At 41.9% G+C, this 27,994-nt stretch overlaps 2 protein-coding genes across 4 annotated transcripts; both read right to left on the bottom strand.

The window, feature by feature from the left end:
* Positions 1 to 44: 44 nt before the first annotated feature.
* On the bottom strand, positions 45 to 10,069 carry LOC139578773 (vitellogenin-like). 2 transcript variants are annotated; one of them, XM_071406776.1, is made up of 34 exons: positions 9,959 to 10,069; positions 9,787 to 9,807; positions 9,501 to 9,652; positions 9,158 to 9,409; positions 8,907 to 9,068; positions 8,668 to 8,816; positions 8,426 to 8,576; positions 8,161 to 8,318; positions 7,916 to 8,081; positions 6,466 to 6,591; positions 5,983 to 6,201; positions 5,671 to 5,888; positions 5,479 to 5,576; positions 5,223 to 5,347; positions 5,028 to 5,129; positions 4,799 to 4,918; positions 4,517 to 4,703; positions 4,327 to 4,420; positions 4,057 to 4,242; positions 3,776 to 3,935; positions 3,458 to 3,656; positions 3,108 to 3,373; positions 2,908 to 2,964; positions 2,725 to 2,799; positions 2,408 to 2,614; positions 2,117 to 2,268; positions 1,872 to 2,019; positions 1,637 to 1,763; positions 1,350 to 1,533; positions 1,157 to 1,251; positions 932 to 1,026; positions 634 to 799; positions 388 to 549; positions 45 to 279 (listed from the first exon to the last, which is right to left on the bottom strand). In XM_071406776.1, exons 1-34 carry the CDS (start codon positions 9,996 to 9,998, stop codon positions 167 to 169), a joined length of 4,932 nt encoding a protein of 1,643 aa, XP_071262877.1. In that variant the 5' UTR covers positions 9,999 to 10,069; the 3' UTR covers positions 45 to 166. The 2 variants fall into 2 exon arrangements, with proteins under 2 accessions (XP_071262877.1, XP_071262878.1); XM_071406777.1 differs by having other exon boundaries at positions 3,108 to 3,370.
* Positions 10,070 to 17,508: 7,439 nt separating this feature from the next.
* On the bottom strand, positions 17,509 to 27,585 carry LOC139578772 (vitellogenin). Of its 2 annotated transcripts, none has more exons than XM_071406774.1 (34): positions 27,474 to 27,585; positions 27,288 to 27,308; positions 27,001 to 27,152; positions 26,658 to 26,909; positions 26,407 to 26,568; positions 26,168 to 26,316; positions 25,926 to 26,076; positions 25,661 to 25,818; positions 25,416 to 25,581; positions 23,946 to 24,071; positions 23,463 to 23,681; positions 23,151 to 23,368; positions 22,959 to 23,056; positions 22,704 to 22,828; positions 22,509 to 22,610; positions 22,280 to 22,399; positions 21,998 to 22,184; positions 21,808 to 21,901; positions 21,538 to 21,723; positions 21,257 to 21,416; positions 20,939 to 21,137; positions 20,574 to 20,854; positions 20,374 to 20,430; positions 20,191 to 20,265; positions 19,874 to 20,080; positions 19,580 to 19,731; positions 19,335 to 19,482; positions 19,100 to 19,226; positions 18,813 to 18,996; positions 18,620 to 18,714; positions 18,395 to 18,489; positions 18,097 to 18,262; positions 17,851 to 18,012; positions 17,509 to 17,742 (listed from the first exon to the last, which is right to left on the bottom strand). In XM_071406774.1, exons 1-34 carry the CDS (start codon positions 27,511 to 27,513, stop codon positions 17,630 to 17,632), a joined length of 4,947 nt encoding a protein of 1,648 aa, XP_071262875.1. In that variant the 5' UTR covers positions 27,514 to 27,585; the 3' UTR covers positions 17,509 to 17,629. The 2 variants fall into 2 exon arrangements, with proteins under 2 accessions (XP_071262875.1, XP_071262876.1); XM_071406775.1 differs by having other exon boundaries at positions 20,574 to 20,851.
* Between the last annotated feature and the right edge of the window lie 409 nt (positions 27,586 to 27,994).

Genomic DNA, 27,994 nt, shown 5'->3' with positions numbered 1-27,994 from the left:
CTTTTTGCAAATGGACAACGTGGAAAAATGTATTAGAGACCATCTTTGAATGCACAGTTGGATTTATTACAATTTGAGTGTTCAATAATGTTGTAGGTTACATCTCAGTGATGTGAAATGACATATTTTCTGTTATAAAAGTTACAGTATCTGCTCCACCAGAGCACTAAATGCACTGCTCAGAGCAGCGACAGGCCACATGGGCTTCTGTCTTCTCTCTCAGGTCCACACTCTTCTCATAGATGCTGCTCAGACCTTCAGAGCGGTTCAGGTTGGAATCTGTAATAGGAAAGAAAGTAAGAAATTAGGAACTGCAGATCAGTATTTATTGTATACATCAGAACAGTATGGTGTCTTCAGTAAAACAGTTGTCCATTATAGACTCACCGACGGGCAGGCAGTGGAAACCGATGGTGATGGGGGTGGTCCTCACTGGGAGGCATCCAGGCAGACAGCGCAGCACAGGCTCAACAGAGTAGCATTTGGACTCCTCGGCATCAACAATCACCTGCTTCTCCAGCTTCACAGACTCGAACGTCATGAGGCATTCTGAGATAGAGAGGTACAGTAATAATATGTTAACTAAATGAACGGACATTTGTAATGCAGCATAAGCGGTAGGCTAAGACTTACCAGACTCATCACGGCAGCTCTCAGAAGGAAGCACCCAGGAATGGGCAAAGCTGACTGAGCTCTTAGTCAGGCGGCCACTGGGTGTACGGTACTCCTGTCTGTCTTCGCCATCAGCCCTTCCACAGAGTCCACAGGTCTGTCCCTTCATCCAGTCCACAACTTTAATCTGAGTGCCAAAATCATACAACAACTTAGAACGACTGTAGCTTATGTTTTAGTACCCTTTAAACAAGTAATATGCTAATCATAAATTGAATGATACAGTATTATTGATATTATGACATAAGATTCCAAACACCTTCCATGACTCCTTATCAAAGTAGACTTCTTGGAGACCGTGGCTTGGGGCATAGAGAGACACGCCTTCACCCTTCCGTTTGATCTTGATAGAACCTTAGGCAAGAAAATCAACAATGTTGTAGTTTATGGATGAGGCCATTTTCTATTATCTTATTACTGCAGTACATTGGATTATTCTAGTTATTGTGATGTTGATAAATAAAGTTGAAGGAGCATGAGAAACCTGAGGGGTCCTGGTATGGGAGGTTGTCGTTGGAAATTTCCATTCCATTGACCTTCACTATCACATCATTGTCCTCAGTGTACAGGTCGATATCACTGGAAGTGTCAAAGATAACATTTCATACATTATGTTATTGATGGAACTAAGAAATATATTTGTGTCAAAAGCAATTGTTTTCTAAAACAATACTCACATGTCAGAGATTTTCACATTGATGTGGTTTTGGTCAGATGCGTGATCCTTCTTCAGCAGAACCATGAATTTGAGCTCCATGGTGCAATCCTGAGCCAAAACTTGATAGCAAGAGAGAGGCATCTCGGTCTTGTACTCCTTGTTGTTAAATGTGGTCAATGTGTCTTTGACCATGCTACATTGAACTGGAAAACAATAGTGTTAATTTATACCTTCCTTGCCTTTTTTTATGTTTCCATTTACTGTGACATTGTTTTGTTTTTTAGTTTTTTTATTGTTTCTGCTTACCTGCGTTGACTTCAGAAAACAAGTAGTGGATTTTGTTAACAATGTTGTCATCAAAGGGAGTAAGATCAGTCACAGACCCAATGGGCAGAGAACAGGGGAGGGTCACACCCAGTGTATACAGTGTCATCTGTGATTTAGATACACAAATCCTCATCAGAAACAGTCAACCAAGAAGAGAAGTCTGGGGAAATAAAACAGCAGAAAATGCTATTGTGGGAAAAACAATGTTCCTCACCTTGGGTGCTTTCAGAATGACATCCAGGGTCGTTTTAGATGTTGCAATCATAGTCAATTGAATCTGTTTCTCACTATTTTTGTTTTTTTGCATTGGAACCAATTCAGCCAGGTAAGATGGGATGTACGCAGGGATGTATTCAGACACGCTAGAAGAGAAAAGGTTACACAAATCAGAAGTTGTTCTTGATTTGTTCTGTAACATTATTCAGCTATCACTAGTAAATTACAAATGAGTAACCGTACATCCTAACATAGTGCCAAACAGCCTTGGGAACCTTGGGGAGTCTGTCCCAAGACAACCTCAGACGAACTGCAGGGCTTGGACCAACAAGACCAGTCTCAGCAGTGATAAAGGTGTTATATTCCTTGCACTCTGCACCCCAAGCAATCTTGGCCTAATTAGGAGAACAAAATAAAGTGTACATTTTTTTTAGTATACAATAGTGATTATTGCTACCCACAGTACAACCTAAACAATAAAAAACGATCAGAAAACTTATATTGTAGCACTATTTACAAGATATTTGATCTTACAGTGACTTTGCGTTTGCTGAGCAGAACACCATCAGCACACAGTTTCCAGTTGTCGTTCTCCTCAAGGGCAGCCAGAATGATCTGCAGTCTGGAAGTAGCTTTGTTCAAGTAAGCAGTAACCTGGTATCCCTCATTCTTATCGTCAGCTCTCACTAAACGGAAGAGGATGGTCACCTTAGGGGCGAGAGTATTGCCAAGGAATTTGGCCTGAGAAGAGAAACACATTTTAAAGCTTAATTGATCTCTGCGCTCTCTCCCAATGGCACACAATGAAAGAGATGATTATCTTGACTCAAGTTATGATGGTGAAGTGTCACCTGCTTGTAGATGGCATGGAAGCTAGAGGCACTGCTCTTGCTTCTGGAGATTATATTGGAGGTGGCTTGAGAGTCCTGCAAACAAACAGTAAAACAAATCATCAGGGTATTTACGGAAATACTTTTCTACAAACATTTATTTTTGTAAACCATACCGTAGATGAAAATTCCTCAATATTGTACCTTGTGATACCTGTTGAATTTGCGGTCGTTGGGGTTGTCGTCGTTGGGGCCGTAAGGCTATTTGGGTAAAAATAACATTACATTCAATAAATTCTCTTCACATTTTTAACATCTATGTATGTTTGCAACAAGTGTGTGCCTTGTTTGTCACCTCCATAAATATCTGACTCAAAGAGTTTTGTGAGAAACAGTAGCCTTACCTTGGAGAGGCGAGCGCTGGAGGAGCTGGAAGAGCTGCTGCTAGAGCGGGAACTACTAGAGCGAGAGCTGCTGGAACGAGAGCTGCTGGAACTGGAGGAATTCTTCAGATCAGGCACCAGAATTTTCTTGAGCTTCAACAGTACAGTTTTTCCCTCTGGAGCTTCGTCCTCTTCGTTCATGGTGATGACTTTGATCATCTTTTCTGCAGCCTTGGGTCCAACTTGCACTTCAAACTCCAGCCTCTCGATGGCGGGTTCAGATGCTGCTAAAAATGGAATGCATTAGAAATAGCTAAACAAATTGTTGCAAGTATATGCTGAATTTTGCTTATTACCAAATTAATGCTTACATGGTTTCGCAGAAATAAGGACTGAATGCTTTCCAATCATTTTGTAGAAAAGAGTGTTTCTGATGAAGGCAGCATTCTCAGAATCAAATTCAAAGCATGCATTGACTCCAAGCCTTTCGACACAGATTGTCTCCTCAATCCGTGTGATGGGCTTGAACTTGGATGGCGAATCAGAATAGATGATCTCGGAAGATCTTGACTGAAAAAATTATATAAATTCACAAAATGTATCAAATGTCTGGGGTCTGTGGTTAATAATTTCTGATTGGCAATTCTTGTGTGAATTTAGTTTTGAACAAGTATTTCATACAAACTCACCAAACTTCCAGCAAAAGAGGCAGCAGAGGCTGCAATCATAGATGTAAACTTCTCCCTGGACTGCTGTGCGCTTCTTGCTACTCCTTGGGCAGGAATCATGGGAGTTATTCTCTCAGCTGGGACATCCTCCACATTTCTTGCCACAGCAAAGGTCTCAATGCTGTTTGAAGGAACATAGATCTCAAGAAAACTGTAGTGCGGCAGCCGTGTTAAAAAAATATGAACTTAATGTAAACAGCTATTACATCCTCTTTTCTGATCAAGAAAAAGATTGCCCTTACTGTGTGGCAACAATATACTCAGGAGCGGAAACAGGTAAAGCTTCAATCTTGAAGTTGCCATGAGCGATGTCAAGCTCTGCTGACAATTTTGCAGGGACAATTGTGTGGACCTTAGCTCTTGCAATAATAGCAGCCTGGATGAATGCAGTGTTCACTCCCATCACAGCAAATGTATGCATGACAATGCTACAGGAAGAGGAGACATTTGTTAAATTTACCAATATTTGTGGTACTAATGATGTCATCAGAAAATATTGGTCTTATACTTACCTTGGTCTAACTTCGGCATGTAGCTGAATGTTTGTTTTCAATAGCTGGGCAACATGGAAGGTTTCAGGCAGAGCAGGTTTCAGAGTGGCACGGACTATGAACATAAAGATAAAAGCACATTCATATGGGAGATCAGAGATCCAGGGAAGAACTACTAATTACTTAGCAAGAACTATTATGATATAGTTACCATTGAGGTCTGCTTTAGCGACAGCAGCAGTGTAGAAACTGAGCTCCATGGGCAAACCAAGAACGGTGGGGAAGATGCGACGCACCTCTGCAGCCAGCAGGGGCTTAGCACACTGGAAAGTTGCTCCAGCCAACAGTGCCTTCAAGGCCTTTTTTCCCAAAGCGTGTGCAGAAGGACTGTTGGCAAGCTGTGGGATAATATTAGGTTTAGCTGTTTTGTCCCTCAACTGTGAATGTTTTATGAATACTTTTGGAGACTATTAAGTTATATCATTTGTTGTACCTGAAGTGCCTGATCGATGAAGGACTTGTCGATGTTGGCAAAGGCAATTTCCTGTCCAAAGAACTTCACATATATGGAGGCTAGGGGCTTGCTTGTGGTTAGGGACCTCCAGTCAGACAGCTGTGGATAGACGAGTAAAACAAACCTGATTGATCAATTTAATTAAAAAATCTACAGGGATTGAAGCAATTTAAGATAAATGTGTAACGTAGTGATCGTTGATACTTACAGCCTTAATGACACGCTTCATCTTGGTGATTCTGTCAACATTTTCAGGATCTGTGGGGATTTTCAGAAGAGCCTCCTGGATTCCTACAGATCTCACTCCAACCTAAGGGGCAGACATTAAGCTTGAACAGTTAAAAAGTGTTTAAAATGTACTCAATCATTATCATTTCAACGAACTTTGAAAAAACACCTTTACCTCAAGAACATCAGCAGCTGCTCCAGCAAAGTAGGTGCGAGCTTTGCCCACGACGGTTCTGGGGAAAATGGTGGCAGCATCGTTGATGTAGAAAGCACTGGCAGCAGCACCAATCCTCTGGGGACCTTTAAGATGGGGAAAAATGACTGTTATTGATTGACTTTGTTGATATTTAGTGAATGATGCTATGGGTCAGTCATTGCAAGCCAAGGAAGATATATGGAGGCTAGGGGCTTGCTTGTGGACAGTTCCTTACTGCTATAGGCATCCAGGTGGAGGGCTTTACTGAAGTAGCAGCCCAATCTTCTAAATTTGTTGCTGAGCATCTTGACAGCAACATTGCAGGCAGCAGCACTAAAATGAAGGAATAGTACCTATGTTATTCAACCTGATTCCAAAGAAATTGAGAGAGATATAATGACATGTAAAGGTGAAAGAGTGCTCTTACACTGAGGCAAAGTCAGGGACAGTGCTCCTGGTCAGGGACTTCATGTGAGAGTAGGTGAAGCTAGCCACCTGCAGATTTTCCTCTGTTTTCAGAATGTTAGCTAAAGTAATCACCAGGCCCATTGGGGGCTTTGTCTCAAACAGAACAATGCAGGCAAGCATGCGGAGCTCTGGGTGGAGAGCCTTGTCCATGAACAACTGCACAGCAACTTCCTGGACCTAATTCACAACAATAATGCAGAGATTTGAATGGACTTTGCCAATGAGAATGATGATGTTGTCATTTGCAATTTAATGGAGGGACTGTACTCACCATTCTAGGCTCCCTCTTAGCAATGTTCCTCAGGGCCAAGACTGCATCAGCCTGGACTCTCAGGGGCAGAGCAGCAGCTGCAGTTCCAAACACGGGCAGGAGTTTTGTGATTGGTTTAATGCTAGCAGGATGGCCAGCATTACCCAGAACTTTAAGAAGCATGGAGAGTTCCTCAAATTTCCTATTAGCAACAGCCTCAACAGCAAGTTCGTGGATGGGCTGTGGGAAGACATGTACAGTACATATGTTTGAATAACCTCAATCAGTAGATCATCATATACGTGAGATGACATCTTTCGAAAATGTCTGAAACCCTACCTCTTTGAAGAGTATCCCACTAGCACTGACTTTGCTGATAAATCTTTTTGAGGGAAAATGTACTTGATACGATTGTGATATGTTGTTATCTCACCTAGCTATCGTAAGAGCATCTGCTAAGTGACTCAAATGTAAATTGATTATAGGAAAATACATCCAGTTTACCTTCACAAGTTCAGCATGGCAGTTGGGATATTCAACACAGTATTTGGAAACCATGGTACCATAACCAAGCATGGCGATCTCACGTAGAACTGGGTGTGTCTGAATCTTGTGGTTTAAAGCTAGGCTCTGGTGGTGAAAAAGGTATTGTTTTGAGTCATCTTTATATCATTTCTTACAAAATATTGAAGAGATAGGACAGTGTAGAAGGAGTAAAGTGGGTCCAGGATTCGCAACCAGACGGTCACGAGCACATATGTGACCAGCTTCAAAAAGCTAGGCGTATGTCGCACGTCACTACTTCACAGGAGAGGCATTTGCATTTTTTTCTTTCAGAAATGCCTCCTGGAACATGTGAACTGTCATGTGCCTTCATAACAAACTTGTATGCCATCTGTAAATATGAATACAATTGTTAAATTAGGAGCCTAGTTGGTTTAGCCATGGAAAAATATCTTCCCGCTAGCCATGATTGGCTGAGATAATGAATGGGCTAATGAATGGGCTGTACATGCCGAGAGATGAGTTTGTGTTGGTCTGATATGTAGCACACTTCTGTCTATAACATGAGCTGCTCGGTATGTGTCAATATTCCTTGCTACAGTGGCTTTTTTGAAAGATATAATGCTAGCCATGGAGATCTGCAAATGTGTTGCTACTGCGCTCAACAACATTGTTGCCCAGAAATTATTAGGTGCTATTGACAAAGATTAGTGCGGAAAAGTTGTGATGGACTACTTTCTGCACAACAACGGGCCAAACAAGCTGTAGCTTGCTACAAACCAAACAGAAAAGACACGCTGCCATGAAGTATTCATCCATGTATACTGGTAAGAGTGTAGCTACATTCTCAGATATTATACGTTTCAAATTTTGTCAGAAAGTCATATTCATTGCAAGTTAAAGCGTACTGTTAGCTAGCTAGCAAATGTTAGCTTGCTAGCTAACGGCACGTGTATGATCTCTGTAGTAATATTATTTGCATCTCAGAAAGCCACTTGCAATTGCTGATTACGGCCATCAATTGTATTTCATGAACATGTGTACATATCCAGACAATAGTAACCATCCACTTAGCTACATGTGGCTGGGGGTGGTTATAGAATTTATTTCACATGACCCATCAGTTTTGGACAAGTGTCTGGGTAAGCATAATGTATAATTATAAAATATTTATAAAATATTTTTATCCGGACACTTTCAAAGTCAGATTAGGATATAGGCCAAGGACTAGATAAAGTGTATTTTTACCTGGAGCTTTTCCCTATTTTAGGCTACTACTTTCACTTTTTAAACACGAAATGTTGCTACATAAGACTGAATCGAGGCAGTGGGTCACATATGTGTTGAAGGTAGGGGTGTTAACCACTAGACCACCTCATGCCACCATTTTTAGTCATCTTAATGAGGAAATCTATAAGAATGCTTAAATATCATTTAAAGATTTACTTACTTCAAAAAGCTTGACAGTGTCCAGATCAGCAGCCACCATATGCACAGCGGCAACCACAGCCTGAACAGCCTCAAAAATAGTGATGTCACCAGCCAAAAACTTCTCCTTGATGAATCTCACAGACACTGAACTTCCGATGTAGGGGACAGCATCCAGGATCCAGTGTCTGAAAAAAAAAAGTATTTCTGTCATTGTGTCTTTGTTTGAGCAATTGTCCCAGAAAAAAAATTATTTTGAAAAATTACCTGTAAACTGGTTTGGCCTTGAACTCAACCCAGATGGCATCAATAGTCTCAGACTTTGCCATGCGCAGGAGCTGAATAAACTGCACAAACTTAAGAGGAGCATCTTCATGGACCTCTGCCGTGTTGTATGTGACCAGATGATTCAGGATCTTCACAGCCTAAACAATTAAAATGAAGTGTTTGTATTAAACCTTTGTCATTTTTGGCTTTACATATTGTCAGGCTTATGTATCAAATAATAGATAGAGTCATTGAGTCACTGTACCTGAGCACGTGCGTTGCTGTTCTTAAGGAGCTGAATGGGCATCTGGAGAATCTCAGTGGCAAACTGATACCGGATGAATCCACGGTGAACATAATTACCACCGTGGAGAATAATTGGATCCTTCTTGATCTCAACGAAGGTCAACATTTGTCTGTGAAAGGTAGTTCATGGGAAACGTTTAAACCTATAAGCTTAATAAAATGAAAATGTTTTCCTTTTGTACCACAAATCAGTCAACATACTTTGCTTCCATTTGGGCAGCTCCTGACATCTCATTGAATGGTGTGAACTGATGGAGCTCAGTAACAGTGGCCTCCAAGATCAGAGCACCACTGGCAGCGGGCTTCATGATGTAGTTGTAAGTGGCAGCTCCCATCAGGGCCTCCCCTCTCTGTTTAGACAAAACACAGAGTTGTATTGTCATGTGAAGTGTTTCTGGTTATGTTTTTCCAACACCCAAAATAGATACTTATGCTCATACCTGCTGGCACTCTACACACTTCTCTGTGTAAGCCAGACCAAAGTCCTTCCTGATTCTCTCCTGGCAGTTATTGAGATCCTTGCTCTTGGTCAAATGGATGCGCTGTGCCTTGGCATCTTCACTGATCACATAGTGGGTCTTGCACACTCCCTGAACTCCAGACTAACACAAAAGAGAGCATGAGTGAGGAACTCAAACATTGCTTACTGAAACATGTTTTGCATCTACATATGAACATATACAAGTTGTACCTCCTGCAACTCATAGACGTTTTGTGTCTTCTTGATGTTGAGCTGAAGAATGTTCAGGATACCTCTATGGACATTCAGCACTGTTTCAGAGACAGCAGTGGGGGCAAATACCTTACCCACAACACCCTTGGCATACTCAAACTTGATGGGAATCGAGAACTGAGCAGCCAGGACTGAAGTGAGTTTTGCAGCTGGGACGAAAGGATCTTTGGGCCACACACCACTGTACTCAAAGATCTCAGGGTTCACAAGCTACAAGGAGATATCAATTGATGTATTAGTCAATGTAATGGACATCACATTAAGATATTGTTTGTGTGTGAACTTCATGTATAACAAATACCTTCAGCAAGTAGGTATTCTCTGCAACTGCACTGATAAGAACTTTGCTGATTACTTTTACTCCAGCTCTAGCCAGACCCTCCTCAGGCAGACCACCCAGGAGCAGTGCCTCATACTTGTACACATAGGTCTTACTGGCAGCAAAATCAGGGGCTGTAATAACAATCAAAACATATTTGATGATCTTGTGATCTGAGAACTGGTTTTACTTAATTTAGAAAAAAAATGCAGAAGTGAAACTACCAAATAAACATAAGTAAAAATCCATAAAAATAATATGTACTTACCAAAGTTAACAGATTGACTCGCTACAAGATAAAACAAAAATGATTGTCACAATATGTTACTGAATGTTTTTCAAAAGATGTCATAGATACAGAATTGTACATTTCAATATTTACATAACTTAGTTACATTTACATTTACATTACTAGAATAAGACAGAAAAACTGTACTTACCCACAAGGGCTAGAGTCAGTGCAAGTACTACTGCTCTCATGGCCAATGTGATGTGAGGAACAACAGTCCCAGACCGCCTTTTAAATAAATTTTCTGTCGACAAAACAATCGTAATAAAATATATAATTAACTAACGTTACATAAGTTGAGATCAATATGTGCTCATAATAAAGCCTGTTGAGTGGGTTATCACGAGTTCTGAGGTGGCCACATACACCCATAGGTTAGGTTAACCTGCCCCACTGTCATTTAGCCCTTTACAGATCAATGTCCATCTAAGTCAGTTTTTTAATGAAAATTATCTGGAGAATCACGTGTTGTTTTATCCAACAACTTATGTATACTACGACCTTCATTTTTCTTCAAATACTACATGAGTTATTTTTCTCTATTTATCTAACCACAAAATAAAAATGTACACAAAGGCTCTTGTACTTTAGAAGTAGAACCCAGTAGAGATAAGTAGGCAGGTGGTGCCTAAAATAATGATGCAACACAATGCTAAATAAAATATATTGTCTAGGTTTGGATCAGTACATTTATGATCAATTCTAATATGTTAGAGAATGTGATAAATTAGAATACTACTAATGTCAAAACCCGACGAGTTTTGGCACTTGAACATGGACCAGCCATTGGTCCAAGCTAGTCCTCAACACTATTGAAGTCCTTGAACAAGTATTTGTTATTCAGATGAACCAACCATGTGTCAACAATGGTCAGCTTGACCAAGAGATCAGACTATGCCAGCTTGTCAGTCAATGACACTGAATATGCAGGCCTACAACAGGTTTGTTGTTCGATCCTGATGTTAAATTCGACTGAAATATTAATGTGTCAATTTTATAAAAATGTTTGGACAGTGAGACATTTGTTGTTGTTTTGGCTCTGTACTCCAGCAATTTTGATTTGAAATGATACCATGACAGAGGTTAAAGTGCAGACTGTCAGCTTTAATCTTTAATCTGAGGGTATTTTCATCCATATTGAGTAAACCGTTTAGAAATTTGAGTAAACCATTTAGAAATTACAGCACTTTTTCACATACCACCCCCCAACGCATCAAATTTGGCCTTCATTAGTTAGGGTTAGATTTAAAATCTATTTTCAAGAAGAGTAATTGTGGAAATGGGCAGGGTTTAGCCATAATTATGACTTTGTGGCAGCGTTAACTAGTGACGACCAGGGGGAATGATGGCAAATTCTTTACTCAGTAAGGTCACTCCCATAGAATTCTATGGTCACTCCAACTAAGGCTAACAATGAATGGCTGATATCCCAGGCTGATATGTGCTGTGTTCGGGACGACTTTACACCAAGAAACACTTACCCTGATGAAAGCCCCCAACATAAGGAAATTGAAAGTGGCTTTTACTGGAACCAAGTTACATGTTCCTCAGTACACAAACCCACACACAACAACATAACGAGCCATACCGTGCAGTGCTGGGCCCAGTCAGGTCTTTGACACATTCACTCACTCCCCCGCTGAAAGATCAGACACAAAATGTTGGCACCGTTGTAACAGGTTGTGAACAAGCCCTGGTCTCCAGCATGGGAACAGAAAAGTAATACCTGGTGAGGTAGTCTCAGGTTGGACTACTCCAAATCATCTTGGCTCTGACACACACACCCAAACACAAGCTTTGGAGGTCCATCTCTCCATTTAAATATCTCTCACACCCTACAATAACCTGTGGATCATGAGAGAACCTTCATAAATTAGCAGAATATTAAAAACAATTTATTGACACTTCATGTAGTGTCCCGTAATACTTTGTTTGAAGTGAGACACCTTCAGTCATTCATAACACATCCATAAATACCCTATCTGTCACACCCTGATCTGTTTCTCCTGTCTTTGTGCTTGTCTCCACCCCCTTCCAGGTGTCGCCCATCTTCCCCTTGGTGCATTTATACCTGTGTTCTCTGTTTGTCCGTTGCCAGTTCGTCTTGTCTCGTCAAGCCTACCAGCGGTTTTCACGTACTCCTGTTTTCACGGTTTTGACCATTCTGACTGCCTTGACCCTGAGCCTGCCTGCCTGCCATTCTGTACCTCTCGGACCCTGGACCTGTCGTTTGCCTGCCCCCCCCCCCCCGTTTTGTAAATAAACGTTTGATATTTTGAACTGTCTCCATCTGGGTCTTATCCTGAGTCGTGATAGTACAAACTGGCCATGACGGACCCAGCAGACTTGGTCCAGCTCCACAACGCCGTCTCCTCGAAAAAGGAGCCACCACTGGAAGGCACGAGGAGTTGCTTCGTGGTCTTATGGAAGGTTCTGCATTGGATACATTGCTGGAGCAATTCCGCGGGTTGTCTGTTAGGCAGCCTACCACGAAAGTAACCTCCCAGCCCCTCAGTAACCCGACTGTCAGCAGCGCGTCTCTCCCAGCCACCCCGGCTTCCTGAGAACCCCGCTTACCTCCTCTGGAACGCTTCGCTGGAGAGTCGGGAACCTGTCAGGTGTTTCTTGCTCAGTGTTTCCTCATCTTCGAGCTGCAGCCCTCCTCCTTCCCCTCAGACTGCTCGAAGATAGCGTACCTCACCACGCTGATGTCCGGTAGGGCTCTCGCCTGGGCTACGGCAGTGTGGGAACAACAGTATGCCGTATGCTTCAGTCTGGAGCAGTTCGTGGCTAAGGAAGATTTTCAATTCTCCATTGCTCGGGAGAGAGCCTGTCCGGAAGTTACTCCAGCATCGGCAAGACTCCCACAGTGTGGCAGACTATGCGGTGGATTTTCGTACATTGGCGGCTGAGAGTGCCTGGAACCCGGAATTGCTGTTCGACACGTTCCTGCACGGATTATCGGAGGACGTTAAAGACAAGCTAGCAGCCCGGGAACTACCAACAGATCTCGACTTGCTCATCACCTTGACCATCTGGATCGATGGGTGGCTATAGGAACATAGGAAGGAGAGGTCTGATTCTACCTCGCCTCCGAGGCATCCCGGAAATCTCCGACGTCTCCGTTTCCTAGAGAATCCGAGGACACCCGATATTTCCAGAGAGTCTCCGAAGTCTGACGAATTGGCTCTTCCCGAGCCGATGCAACTAGGCAGAGCTAGGTTGTCTCCAGCCGAATGTTTACGCAGGCTTAAGACGAAGAGTTGCCTGTATTGCGGCTCTACTGGTCATTTCCCTATCCTCATGTCCACTAAAAGACCAGGCTCACCGGTAGGGCTGAGTACTCTGGTGGGCCATACGGAGAACTTTCCCTCTCCCCTTACTCGTACCCCTCTCCATGCCATTCTGCTGGGGAACTAGTCGAAATCTCTTCGGGTACTCATCGACTCTGGGGCCGATGAGAGTTTTATGGCCGCCACCTTGGCGTCCGAGCTGGGTATCCCCACTCAGCCCCTTTCCATTCCCAAGGACGTTAGAGAGCTGGACGGGCGCTCAATAGGCAGGGTCACCCACAATACCACTCCCATCAACCTACGAGTGTCAGGGAATCACAGCGAGGCTATCCAATTCATGCTTATTAAGTCTCCACAGGTTCCCGTGGTATTGGGATTATCTTGGCTCCAGTGACACAATCACCTCATCAACTGGACTGCTGGTGCCATCATGGGCTGGAGGCCATTCTGCCATGCCCACTGCCTGAACGTCTTCCTGTGGGCTTGGAAGTTGCCCCGGACCTTTCCGCCATTCCCACAGAGTACCAGGACCTCCGGGAAGTTTTCATTAAGGCTCGGGCCATTTGCTTCCTCCGCATCGGTTTCCCGTGCACTGACTACCGGGACCTCAATAACATCACGGTTAAGAACTGCTACCCGGCCTCGGCCTTCGAGCCGCTCCAGGGGGCCTGCGGAACGCCTACCACCTGGTGCAGATATGGGAAGGGGACGAGTGGAAGACTGCCTTCAACACGGCCAGCAGTCACTACGAATATCTGGTCATGCCATTTGGTCTAACCGACGCTCCTACTGTGTTCCAGGCCTTGGTTAATGACGTTCTCTGCAACATAGAGACTTCCAATGGGTAGAGTCAGGACACCATTTACTGTTGATGAAGAGGCATACCCCTCCCCCTGTCAATTTTCCTGAATTCAATGTCCTGTCCGCTCGGTGAATGGAGAATCCATCGAGTTGGATTGCCATGGGGGCAAGGCCAAGTCTTTTTGGGATGGACAAGGCCCCTGACTGTGTTTTGATAGAGCCATAATATTTTGACTGATGAGTGACAAATTAGTGTGATTTTTAAGGTAATGTTTTTGTTTGTAGATGTCATTTGTATAGATTTCATGCCAAAAGTATTTTTATTGTATTACCTTTTTGTTAAAACTTCTCTAGGATAGGGGGCAGCATTTTCACTTTTGTATAAATAGCGTGCCCAATTTCAACTTCCTTCTACTCATCCCCAGAATATAAGATATGCATATCATTAGTAGATTTGGATAGAAAACACTCTGAAGTTTCTAAAACTGTTTAAATCATGTCTGTGAGTATCACAGAACTTATGTATCAGGCAAAACCCCGAGGACTAACCATTCAGATTTTTATTTTTTGAGGTCACCGTCTGTTCAATGAGATTTCATTGGGATACTAGATTTCTAATCAACCTGTTTGCAGTTCCTACCGCTTCCACTGGATGTCACCAGTCTTTGAAAATAGGTTGAGGTTATTCCTCTGTGCAATGAAGAAGAACGGCCATCTGGAATCAGTGTAACGTTATGTGTACTGTTTGAGAGTTGCGCAAGACTAGAAAAGTAGCGTTAGTTTGTTGACCTCCTGTATTAAAAACAGATAGACCCATCTTCAATTTGATCGATTATTAACGTTTACAAATACCTTAAGTTGTATTACAAAAGTAGTTTGAAATGTTTTGGCAAAGTTTAGAGGTAATTTTTGAGATATTTTGTAGTGACGTTGCGCAAATTGGAAGCATTTTTTTTTTCTGGATCAAACGCGCCAAATAAATGGACATTTTGGACATATATGGACGGAATTAATCGAACAAAAGGACCATTTGTGATGTTTATGGGACATATTGGAGTGCCAACAAAATAAATTTGTCAAAGGTAAGGCATGATTTATATTTTATTTCTGCGTTTTGTGTTGTGCCTGCAGGGTTGAAATATGCTACACTCTCTTTGTTTACTGTTGTGCTATCATCAGATAATAGCATCTTATGCTTTCGCCGAAAAGCCTTTTTGAAATCTGACATGTTGGCTGGATTTACAACGAGTGTACCGGACTATTTCCGGACTATAAGCCGCTACTTTTTCCCACGCTTTGAACCTCGCGGCTTATACAATGGCTAATTTATGGATCACAAATTCATGCCGCCAAACAACTGAGCAATCGAGCGCGCTCAAACTTCCCATCATTCTGATTACGGTAGTCATTTTGTCACCCTCATCATGGCAAAGACACGGAGAAATGCATATGATGCAGCTTTCAAGTTGAAGGCGATCGATCTGGCTGTTGGAAAAGGAAATAGAGCTGCTGCACGGGAGCTTGGCCTTAATGAGTCTATGATAAGACGTTGGAAACAGCAGCGTGAGCAACTGACTCAGTGCAGAAAGACAACAAAAGCTTTCAGAGGGAAGTAAAGCAGATGGCCCGAACTAGAAAATGAGCTTGAAGACTGGGTCAACACACAGAGAGCAGACGGCCGAGGTGTTTCAACTGTGCAGATCCGACTGAAAGCCAAAACAATCGCCACCGCAATGAAGTTTGAGGATTTTAGAGGTGGACCATCGTGGTGTCTAAGATTTATGAGACGTAAAGGCCTGTCCATCAGGGTACGGACGAGTCTGTGTCAGCAGCTCTCTCCCGACTACGAGGAAAAAGCTTCAAACTTCCGCAAATTCACTGATGCAAAGATAGCGGAGCATTCCATCGGCCCGCACGACATCATAAATATGGACGAGGTTCTTCTGACGTTTGACCTGCCTCTCACTCGGACTGTCAACAGGAAAGGCGAATCATCCATCACGCTGAAAACAACTGGGCATGAAAAAACGCACTTCACCTGTGTTCTGAGCTGCACGGCATCGGGATTAAAGCTTCCACCGATGTTGATTTTCAAATGCATGACGATGCCAAAAGAAAAATTCCCGAGAGGAATTGTTGTGAAAGTCAACAAGAAAGGATGGATGACGGAAAGCCTAATGCATGAATGGCATACGGAGTGTTACGGCAAGCGACCGGGAGGATTCTTTCACAAGAACAAGGCATTGCTCGTGTTGGACAGCATGAGGGCCCACATAACAGATTCTGTGAAAGAAGCCATCAAGAGGACAAACTCAATTCCAGCTGTGATTCCTGGGGGCACAACAAAGTATTTGCAGCCACTCGACATCCGTGTAAATCGTGCATTTAAGGTGGCGCTCCGTGTTCAGTGGGAGGCTTGGATGACAAGTGGGGAGAAATCCTTCACTAAAACGGCCGCATGCGAAGAGCAACTTATGGTCAAGTCTGCCAGTGGGTCCTGACAGCGTGGAGCATTGTCAAAAGATCCACTATCATCAACGGGTTTCGAAAGGCTGGACTGCTGCGTGTTGAAGAGGGCAGCATGAGCTCAGCGGGGAATTTGCCTCCGGATGAAAGTGATGAGAGCGACAATGAAAACGATCCAACATCGGATGAAGCAATTCTGAGGCTATTCAACTCCGACACCGAAGGAGATGACTTCAGTGGTTTCAGTGCACAGGAGGAGGAAGATAGTGACCAATGATTTTCTTGGTAGGCTACTGTTTACTGCTATTTTTTTTATTTTTGTTACAAGCCGTGTTTCGTTAAAGCCTATTTATTTTTGTTACAAGCCGTGTTTCGTTTAAAAGCCTATTTATTTTTGTTACAAGCCGTGTTTCGTTTAAAGGCTGTGTAAAGTTCATTTGTTTCAATGTAGCGGTAGGCACCTGCGGCTTATAGACATGTGCGGCTTATTTATGTACAAAATACTTTTTTTTTTTAATTCAGTGGGTGCGGCTTATATTCAGGTGCGCTTAATAGTCCAGAAATTACGGTAGCTTTAATTTGGTATCTTATATGTGTGATTTAATGAAAGTTTGATTTTATATCTTTTTTTTATTTTTTATTTGGCGCTCTACATTTTCCCTGGCTATTGGCCAAGTGGGCAAGTGTCCCACATATCCCAGAGAGGTTTTCAGGTCATGTAGTTTTATATATTTGAATGTCAGACAGCGTAATGTATTTGTTATCATAGTCAACATAGTTTTTTCCTTAAATATTGGATATAATTTTAGAATGTACTTTTAGTGAAATGTTGCTGATACACCAACACCAAATGTGAAAAGAGATATAGTTCTTTACATTGATTTATGAAATTGACAAACTGTCTTTCCCTTCAATTGATTGTGATGACAACAAAAAAATATTGGTCTAAGCTATTGTATTTGTTGTAGATGCAGTGCAATGGAAATGGTATACTGAACAGTCATAGCACTGATGTCTTCTTTTTTTTTTATATCTTTTTTTATTTCATAATTCACCATGAAAAGTGATTGCCATTACATTTCTCTTATTAGAGGGCTCTTTTTGCAAATGGAAAACGTGGAAAAATGTATCAGAGACCATCTTTGAATGCACAGTTAGATTTATTACAATTTGAGTGTTCAATAATGTTGTACGTTACATCTCAGTGATGTGAAATGACATATTTTCTGTTAGTTAGTTACAGTATCTGCTCCACCAGAGCACTAAATGCACTGCTCAGAGCAGCGACAGGCCACATGGGCTTCTGTCTTCTCGCTCAGGTCCACACTCTTCTCATAGATGCTGCTCAGACCTTCAGAGCGGTTCAGGTTGGAATCTGTAATAGGAAAGAAAGTAAGAAATTAGGAACTGCAGATCAGTATTTATTGTATACATCAGAACAGTATGGTGTCTTCAGTAAAACAGTTGTCCATTATAGACTCACCGACGGGCAGGCAGTGGAAACCGATGGTGATGGGGGTGGTCCTCACTGGGAGGCATCCAGGCAGACAGCGCAGCACAGGCTCAACAGAGTAGCATTTGGACTCCTCGGCATCAACAATCACCTGTTTCTCCAGCTTCACAGACTCGAACGTCATGAGGCATTCTGAGATAGAGAGGTACAGTAATAATATGTTAACTAAATGAACGGACATTTGTAATGCAGCATAAGCGGTAGGCTAAGACTTACCAGACTCATCACGGCAGCTCTCAGAAGGAAGCACCCAGGAATGGGCAAAGCTGACTGAGCTCTTGGTAAGGCGGCCACTGGGTGTACGGTACTCCTGTCTGTCTTCGCCATCAGCCCTTCCACAGAGTCCACAGGTCTGTCCCTTCATCCAGTCCACAACTTTAATCTGAGTGCCAAAATCATACAACAACTTAGAACGACTGTAGCTTATGTTTTAGTACCCTTTAAACAAGTAATATGCTAATCATAAATTGAATGATACAGTATTATTGATATTATGACATAAGATTCCAAACACCTTCCATGACTCCTTATCAAAGTAGACTTCTTGGAGACCGTGGCTTGGGGCATAGAGAGACACGCCTTCTGCCTTCCGTTTGATCTTGATAGAACCTTAGGCAAGAAAATAAACAATGTTGTAGTTTATGGATGAGGCCATTTTCTATTATCTTATTACTGCAGTACATTAGATTATTCTAGTTATTGTGATGTTGATAAATAAGGTTGAAGGAGCATGAGAAACCTGAGGGGTCCTGGTATGGGAGGTTGTCGTTGGAAATTTCCATTCCATTGACCTTCACTAGTACATCATTGTCCTCAGTGTACAGGTCGATATCACTGGAAGTGTCAAAGATAACATTTCATACATTATGTTATTGATGGAACTAAGAAATATATTTGTGTCAAAAGCAATTGTTTTCTAAAACAATACTCACATGTCAGAGATTTTCACATTGATGTGGTTTTCTTCAGATGCGTGATCCTTCTTCAGCAGAACCATGAATTTGAGCTCTATGGTGCAATCCTGAGCCAAAACTTGGTAGCAAGAGAGAGGCATCTCGGTCTTGTACTCCTTGTTGTTAAATGTGGTCAATGTGTCTTTGACCATGCTACATTGAACTGGAAAACAATAGTGTTAATTTATACCTTCCTTGCCTTTTTTAATGTTTCCATTTACTGTGACATTGTTTTGTTTTTTAGTTTTTTTATTGTTTCTGCTTACCTGCGTTGACTTCAGAAAACAAGTAGTGGATTTTGTTAACAATGTTGTCATCAAAGGGAGTAAGATCAGTCACAGACCCAATGGGCAGAGAACAGGGGAGGGTCACACCCAGTGTATACAGTGTCATCTGTGATTTAGATACACAAATCCTCATCAGAAACAGTCAACCAAGAAGAGAAGTCTAGGGAAATAAAACAGCAGAAAATGCTATTGTGGGAAAAACAATGTTCCTCACCTTGGGTGCTTTCAGAATGACATCCAGGGTCGTTTTAGATGTTGCAATCATAGTCAATTGAATCTGTTTCTCACTATTTTTGTTTTTTTGCATTGGAACCAATTCAGCCAGGTAAGATGGGATGTACGCAGGGATGTATTCAGACACGCTAGAAGAGAAAAGGTTACACAAATCAGAAGTTGTTCTTGATTTGTTCTGTAACATTATTCAGCTATCACTAGTAAATTACAAATGAGTAACCGTACATCCTAACATAGTGCCAAACAGCCTTGGGAACCTTGGGGAGTCTGTCCCAAGACAACCTCAGACGAACTGCAGGGCTTGGACCAACAAGACCAGTCTCAGCAGTGATAAAGGTGTTATATTCCTTGCACTCTGCACCCCAAGCAATCTTGGCCTAATTAGGAGAACAAAATAAAGTGTACATTTTCTTTAGTATACAATAGTGATTATTGCTACCCACAGTACAACCTAAACAATAAAAAAAAACGATCAGAAAACTTATATTGTAGCACTATTTACAAGATATTTGATCTTACAGTGACTTTGCGTTTGCTGAGCAGAACACCATCAGCACACAGTTTCCAGTTGTCGTTCTCATCAAGGGCAGCCAGAATGATCTGCAGTCTGGAAGTAGCTTTGTTCAAGTAAGCAGTAACCTGGTATCCCTCATTCTTATTGTCAGCTCTCACTAAACGGAAGAGGATGGTCACCTTAGGGGCGAGAGTATTGCCAAGGAATTTGGCCTGAGAAGAGAAACACATTTTAAAGCTTAATTCATCTCTGCGCTCTCTCCCAATGGCAAACACTGAAAGAGGTGATTATCTTGACTCAAGTTATGATGGTGAAGTGTCACCTGCTTGTAGATGGCATGGAAGCTAGAGGCACTGCTCTTGCTTCTGGAGATTATATTGGAGGTGGCTTGAGAGTCCTGCAAACAAACAGCAAAACAAATCATCAGGGTATTTACGGAAATACTTTTCTACAAACATTTATTTTTGTAAACCATACCGTAGATGAAAATTCCTCAATATTGTACCTTGTGATACCTGTTGAATTTGCGGTCGTTGGGGTTGTCGTCGTTGGGGCCGTAAGGCTATTTGGGTAAAAATAACATTACATTCAATAAATTCTCTTCACATTTTTAACATCTATGTATGTTTGCAACAAGTGTGTGCCTTGTTTGTCACCTCCATAAATATCTGACTCAAAGAGTTTTGTGCGAAACAGTAGCCTTACCTTGGAGAGGCGAGCGCTGGAGGAGCTGGACTTAGAGGAGCTGGAAGAGCTGCTGCTAGAGCGAGAACTACTAGAGCGAGAGCTGCTGGAACGAGAGCTGCTGGAACTGGAGGAATTCTTCAGATCAGGCACCAGAATTTTCTTGAGCTTCAACAGTACAGTTTTTCCCTCTGGAGCTTCGTCCTCTTCGTTCATGGTGATGACTTTGATAATCTTTTCTGCAGCCTTGGGTCCAACTTGCACTTCAAACTCCAGCCTCTCGATGGCGGGTTCAGATGCTGCTAAAAATGGAATGCATTAGAAATAGCTAAACAAATTGTTGCAAGTATATGCTGAATTTAGCTTATTACCAAATTAATGCTTACATGGTTTCGCAGAAATAAGGACTGAATGCTTTCCAATCATTTTGTAGAAAAGAGTGTTTCTGATGAAGGCAGCATTCTCAGAATCAAATTCAAAGCATGCATTGACTCCAAGCCTTTCGACACAGATTGTCTCCTCAATCCGTGTGATGGGCTTGAACTTGGATGGCGAATCAGAATAGATGATCTCGGAAGATCTTGACTGAAAAAATTATATAAATTCACAAAATGTATCAAATGTCTGGGGTCTGTGGTTAATAATTTCTGATTGGCAATTCTTGTGTGAATTTAGTTTTGAACAAGTATTTCATACAAACTCACCAAACTTCCAGCAAAAGAGGCAGCAGAGGCTGCAATCATAGATGTAAACTTCTCCCTGGACTGCTGTGCGCTTCTTGCTACTCCTTGGGCAGGAATCATGGAAGTTATTCTCTCAGCTGGGACATCCTCCACATTTCTTGCCACAGCAAAGGTCTCAATGCTGTTTGAAGGAACATAGATCTCAAGAAAACTGTAGTGCGGCAGCCGTGTTAAAAAAATATGAACTTAATGTAAACAGCTATTACATCCTCTTTTCTGACCAAGAAAAAGATTGCCCTTACTGTGTGGCAACAATATACTCAGGAGCGGAAACAGGTAAAGCTTCAATCTTGAAGTTGCCATGAGCGATGTCAAGCTCTGCTGACAATTTTGCAGGGACAATTGTGTGGACCTTAGCTCTTGCAATAATAGCAGCCTGGATGAATGCAGTGTTCACTCCCATCACAGCAAATGTATGCATGACAATGCTACAGGAAGAGGAGACATTTGTTAAATTTACCAATATTTGTGGTACTAATGATGTCATCAGAAAATATTGGTCTTATACTTACCTTGGTCTAACTTCGGCATGTAGCTGAATGTTTGTTTTCAATAACTGGGCAACATGGAAGGTTTCAGGCAGAGCAGGTTTCAGAGTGGCACGGACTATGAACATAAAGATAAAAGCACATTCATATGGGAGATCAGAGATCCAGGGAAGAACTACTAATTACTTAGCAAGAACTATTATGATATAGTTACCATTGAGGTCTGCTTTAGCGACAGCAGCAGTGTAGAAACTGAGCTCCATGGGCAAACCAAGAACGGTGGGGAAGATGCGACGCACCTCTGCAGCCAGCAGGGGCTTAGCATACTGGAAAGTTGCTCCAGCCAACAGTGCCTTCAAGGCCTTTTTCCCCAAAGCGTGTGCAGAAGGACTGTTGGCAAGCTGTGGGATAATATTAGGTTTAGCTGTTTTGTCCCTCAACTGTGAATGTTTTATGAATACTTTTGGAGACTATTAAGTTATATCATTTGTTGTACCTGAAGTGCCTGATCGATGAAGGACTTGTCGATGTTGGCAAAGGCAATTTCCTGTCCAAAGAACTTCACATATATGGAGGCTAGGGGCTTGCTTGTGGTTAGGGACCTCCAGTCAGACAGCTGTGGATAGACGAGTAAAACAAACCTGATTGATCAATTTTATTTAAAAATCTACAGGGATTGAAGCAATTTAAGATAAATGTGTAACGTAGTGATCGTTGATACTTACAGCCTTAATGACACGCTTCATCTTGGTGATCCTGTCAACATTTTCAGGATCTATGGGGATTTTCAGAAGAGCCTCCTGGATTCCCTCAGTTCTCACTCCAACCTAAGGGGCAGACATTAAGCTTGAACAGTTAAAAAGTGTTTTAAATATACTCAATCATTATCATTTCAACGAACTTTGAAAAAACGCCTTTACCTCAAGAACATCAGCAGCTGCTCCAGCAATGTAGGTGCGAGCTTTTCCCACGACGGTTCTGGGGAAAATGGTGGCAGCATCGTTGATGTAGAAAGCACTGGCAGCAGCACCAATCCTCTGGGGACCTTTAAGATGGGAAAAATGACTGTTAATGATTGACTTTGTTGATATTTAGTGAATGATGCTATGGGTCAGTCATTGCAAGCCAAGGAAGATATATGGAGGCTAGGGGCTTGCTTGTGGACAGTTCCTTACTGCTATAGGCATCCAGGTGGAGGGCTTTACTGAAGTGGCAGCTCAATCTTCTAAATTTGTTGCTGAGCATCTTGACAGCAACATTGCAGGCAGCAGCACTAAAATGAAGGAATAGTACCTATGTTATTCAACCTGATTCCATAGAAATTGAGAGAGATATAATGACATGTAAAGGTGAAAGAGTGCTCTTACACTGAGGCAAAGTCAGGGACAGTGCTCCTGGTCAGGGACTTCATGTAAGAGTAGGTGAAGCTAGCCACCTGCAGATTTTCCTCTGTTTTCAGAATGTTAGCTAAAGTAATCACCAGGCCCATTGGGGGCTTGTGCTCAAACAGAACAATGCAGGCAAGCATGCGGAGCTCTGGGTGGAGAGCCTTGTCCATGAACAACTGCACAGCAACTTCCTGGACCTAATTCACAACAATAATGCAGAGATTTGAATGGACTTCGCCAATGAGAATGATGATGTTGTTATTTGCAATTTAATGGAGGGACTGTACTCACCATTCTAGGCTCCCTCTTAGCAATGTTCCTCAGGGCCAAGACTGCATCAGCCTGGACTCTCAGGGGCAGAGCAGCAGCTGCAGTTCCAAACACGGGCAGGAGCTTTGTGATTGGTTTAATGCTAGCAGGATGGCCAGCATTACCCAGAACTTTAAGAAGCATGGAGAGTTCCTCAAATTTCCTATTAGCAACAGCCTCAACAGCAAGTTCGTGGATGGGCTGTGGGAAGACATGTACAGTACATATGTTTGAATAACCTCAATCAGTAGATCATCATATACGTGAGATGACATCTTTCGAAAATGTCTGAAACCGTACCTCTTTGAAGAGTATCCCACTAGCACTGACTTTGCTGATAAATCTTTTTGAGGGAAAATGTACTTGATACGATTGTGATATGTTGTTATCTCACCTAGCTATCGTAAGAGCATCTGCTAAGTGACTCAAATGTAAATTGATTATAGGAAAATACATCCAGTTTACCTTCACAAGTTCAGCATGGCAGTTGGGATATTCAACACAGTATTTGGAAACCATGGTACCATAACCAAGCATGGCGATCTCACGTAGAACTGGGTGTGTCTGAATCTTGTGGTTTAAAGCTAGGCTCTGGTGGTGAAAAAGATATTGTTTTGAGTCATCTTTATATAATTTCTTACAAAATATTGAAGAGATAGGACAGTGGAGAAGGAGTAAAGTGGGTCCAGGATTCGCAACCAGACGGTCACGAGCACATATGTGACCAGCTTCAAAAAGCTAGGCGTATGTCGCACGTCACTACTTCACAGGAGAAGCATTTGCATTTTCTTCTTTCAGAAATGCCTCCTGGAACATGTGAACTGTAATGCGCCTTCATAACAAACTTGTATGCCATCTGTAAATATGAATACAATTGTTAAATTAGGAGCCTAGTTGGTTTAGCCATGGAAAAATATCTTCCCGCTAGCCATGATTGGCTGAGATAATGAATGGGCTAATGAATAGGCTGTACATACCGAGAGATGAGTTTGTGTTGGTCTGATATGTAGCACGCTTCTGTCTATAACATGAGCTGCTCGGTATGTGTCAATAATCCTTGCTACAGTGGCTTTTTTGAAAGATATAATGCTAGCCATGGAGATCTGCAAATGTGTTGCTACTGCGCTCAACAACATTGTTGCCCAAAAATTATTAGGTGCTATTGACAAAGATTAGTGGGGAAAAGTTGTGATGGACTACTTTCTGCACACAGTCAGTGTGAACCGAAGTGACTTGACACAACAACGGGCCAAACAAGCTGTAGCTTGCTACAAACCAAACAGAAAAGACACGCTGCCATGAAGTATTCATCCATGTATACTGGTAAGAGTGTAGCTACATTCTCAGATATTATTCGTTTCAAATTTTGTCAGAAAGTCATATTCATTGCAAGTTAAAGCGTACTGTTAGCTAGCTAGCAAATGTTAGCTTGCTGGCTTGCTAGCTAACGGCACGTGTATGATCTCTGTAGTGATATTATTTGCATCTCAGAAAGCCCCTTGCAATTGCTGATTACGGCCATCAATTGTATTTCATGAACATGTGTACATATCCAGACAATAGTAACCATTCACTTAGCTACATGTGGCTGGGGGTGGTTATTGAATTTATTTCACATGACCCATCAGTTTTGGACAAGTGTCTGGGTAAGCATAATGTATAATTATGAAATATTTATAAAATATTTTTATCCGGACACTTTCAAAGTCAGATTAGATAAAGTGTATTTTTACCTGGAGCTTTTCCCTATTTTAGGCTACTACTTTCACTTTTTAAACACCAAATGTTGCTACATAAGACTGAATCGAGGCAGTGGGTCACATATGTGTTGAAGGTAGTGGTGTTAACCACTAGACCACCTCATGCCACCATTTTTAGTCATCTTAATGAGGAAATCTATAAGAATGCTTAAACATCATTTAAAGGTTTACTTACTTCAAAAAGCTTGACAGTGTCCAGATCAGCAGCCACCATATGCACAGCGGCAACCACAGCCTGAACAGCCTCAAAAATAGTGATGTCACCAGCCAAAAACTTCTCCTTGATGAATCTCACAGACACTGAACTTCCGATGTAGGGGACAGCATCCAGGATCCAGTGTCTGAAAAAAAAAAGTATTTCTGTCATTGTGTCTTTGTTTGAGCAATTGTCCCAGAAAAGAAAATATTTTGAAAAATTACCTGTAAACTGGTTTGGCCTTGAACTCAGCCCAGATGGCATCAATAGTCTCAGACTTTGCCATGCGCAGGAGCTGAATAAACTGCACAAACTTAAGAGGAGCATCTTCATGGACCTCTGCCGTGTTGTATGTGACCAGATGATTCAGGACCTTCACAGCCTAAACAATTAAAATGAAGTGTTTGTATTAAACCTTTGTCATCTTTGCCTTTACATATTGTCAGGCGTATGTATCAAATAATAGATAGAGTCATTGAGTCACTGTACCTGAGCACGTGCGTTGCTGATCTTAAGGAGCTGAATGGGCATCTGGAGAATCTCAGTGGCAAACTCATACCGGATGAATCCACGGTGAACATAATTACCACCGGGGAGAATAATTGGATCCTTCTTGATCTCAACGAAGGTCAACTTTTGTCTGTGAAAGGTAGTTCATGGGAAACTTTTAAACCTATAAGCTCAATAAAATGAAAATGTTTTCCTTTTGTACCACAAATCAGTCAACATACTTTGCTTCCATTTGGGCAGCTCCTGACATCTCATTGAATGGTGTGAACTGATGGAGCTCAGTAACAGTGGCCTCCAAGATCAGAGCACCACTGGCAGCGGGCTTCATGATGTAGTTGTAAGTGGCAGCTCCCATCAGGGCCTCCCCTCTCTGTTTAGACAAAACACAGAGTTGTATTGTCATGTGAAGTGTTTCTGGTTATGTTTTTCCAACACCCAAAATAGATACTTATGCTCATACCTGCTGGCACTCTACACACTTCTCTGTGTAAGCCAGACCAAAGTCCTTCCTGATTCTCTCCTGGCAGTTATTGAGATCCTTGCTCTTGGTCAAATGGATGCGCTGTGCCTTGGCATCTTCACTGATCACATAGTGGGTCTTGCACACTCCCTGAACTCCAGACTAACACAAAAGAGAGCATGAGTGAGGAACTCAAACATTGCTTACTGAAACATGTTTTGCATCTACATATGAACATATACAAGTTGTACCTCCTGCAACTCATAGACGTTTTGTGTCTTCTTGATGTTGAGCTGAAGAATGTTCAGGATACCTCTATGGACATTCAGCACTGTTTCAGAGACAGCAGTGGGGGCAAATACCTTACCCACAACACCCTTGGCATACTCAAACTTGATGGGAATCGAGAACTGAGCAGCCAGGACTGAAGTGAGTTTTGCAGCTGGGACGAAAGGATCTTTGGGCCACACACCACTGTACTCAAAGATCTCAGGGTTCACAAGCTACAAGGAGATATCAATTGATGTATTAGTCAATGTAATGGACATCACATTAAGATATTGTTTGTGTGTGAACTTCATGTATAACAAATACCTTCAGCAAGTAGGTATTCTCTGCAACTGCACTGATAAGAACTTTGCTGATTACTTTTACTCCAGCTCTAGCCAGACCCTCCTCAGGCAGACCACCCAGGAGCAGTGCCTCATACTTGTACACATAGGTCTTACTGGCAGCAAAATCAGGGGCTGTAATAACAATCAAAACATATTTCATGATCTTGTGATCTGAGAACTGGTTTTACTTAATTTAGAAAAAAAAATGCAGAAGTGAAACTACCAAATAAACATAAGTAAAAATCCATAAAAATAATATGTACTTACCAAAGTTAACAGATTGACTCGCTACAAGATAAAACAAAAATGATTGTCACAATATGTTACTGAATGTTTTTCAAAAGATGTCATAGATACAGAATTGTACATTTCAATATTTACATAACTTAGTTATATTTACATGAAGTTAGTTATAATATCCGCACTAGAATAAGACAGAAAAACTGTACTTACCCACAAGGGCTAGAGTCAGTGCAAGTACTACTGCTCTCATGGCCAATGTGATGTGAGGAACAACAGTCCCAGACCGCCTTTTAAATACATTTTCTGTCGACAAAACAATCGTAATAAAATATATAATTAACTAACGTTACATAAGTTGAGATCAGTATGTGCTCATAATAAAGCCTGTTGAGTGGGTTATCACGAGTTCTGAGGTGGCCACATACACCCATAGGTTAGGTTAACCTGCCCCACTGTCATTTAGCCCTTTACAGATCAATGTCCATCTAAGTCAGTTTTTTAATGAAAATTATCTGGAGAATCTGGAGAATCACGTGTTGTTTTATCCAACAACTACGACCTTCATTTTTCTTCAAATACTACATTAGTTATTTTTCTCTGTTTATCTAACCACGATGTGGAAATGCGATACCCTAGGAAGGAGACGGCCTGCTGAAAGAACAGGCATTTCTCAGCCTTGACATACAGGTCATGCTCCAACTGTCGTCCAAGTACCTTGCGCACCAAGGACA

This window comes from Salvelinus alpinus, chromosome 6 (genome assembly GCF_045679555.1).
Source record: "Salvelinus alpinus chromosome 6, SLU_Salpinus.1, whole genome shotgun sequence".
NCBI classification, from domain to species: Eukaryota; Metazoa; Chordata; class Actinopteri; order Salmoniformes; family Salmonidae; genus Salvelinus; species Salvelinus alpinus.
Note: the sequence above shows the minus strand (reverse complement) of the source record. Positions and strands in the feature narration are given on the sequence as shown.

Bases quoted from the DNA above. Each gene is read 5' to 3' on its own strand.
- LOC139578773 (XM_071406776.1), bottom strand. From the start codon at position 9,998: ATGAGAGCAGTAGTACTTGCACTGACTCTAGCCCTTGTGG. The intron at 5,130-5,222 runs GTAAAGGTGTTT...TCTGCCCCTTAG, and splicing joins CAGCTGCTGATGTTCTTGAG to GTTGGAGTGAGATCTGTAGG. The intron at 4,919-5,027 runs GTAAGTATCAAC...GTCTATCCACAG, and splicing joins TGAAGCGTGTCATTAAGGCT to CTGTCTGACTGGAGGTCCCT.
- LOC139578772 (XM_071406774.1), bottom strand. From the start codon at position 27,513: ATGAGAGCAGTAGTACTTGCACTGACTCTAGCCCTTGTGG. The intron at 26,910-27,000 runs GTATTTGTTATA...ATCTCCTTGTAG, and splicing joins AGAATACCTACTTGCTGAAG to CTTGTGAACCCTGAGATCTT. The intron at 22,829-22,958 runs GTAAGGAACTGT...CCCATCTTAAAG, and splicing joins CCACCTGGATGCCTATAGCA to GTCCCCAGAGGATTGGTGCT.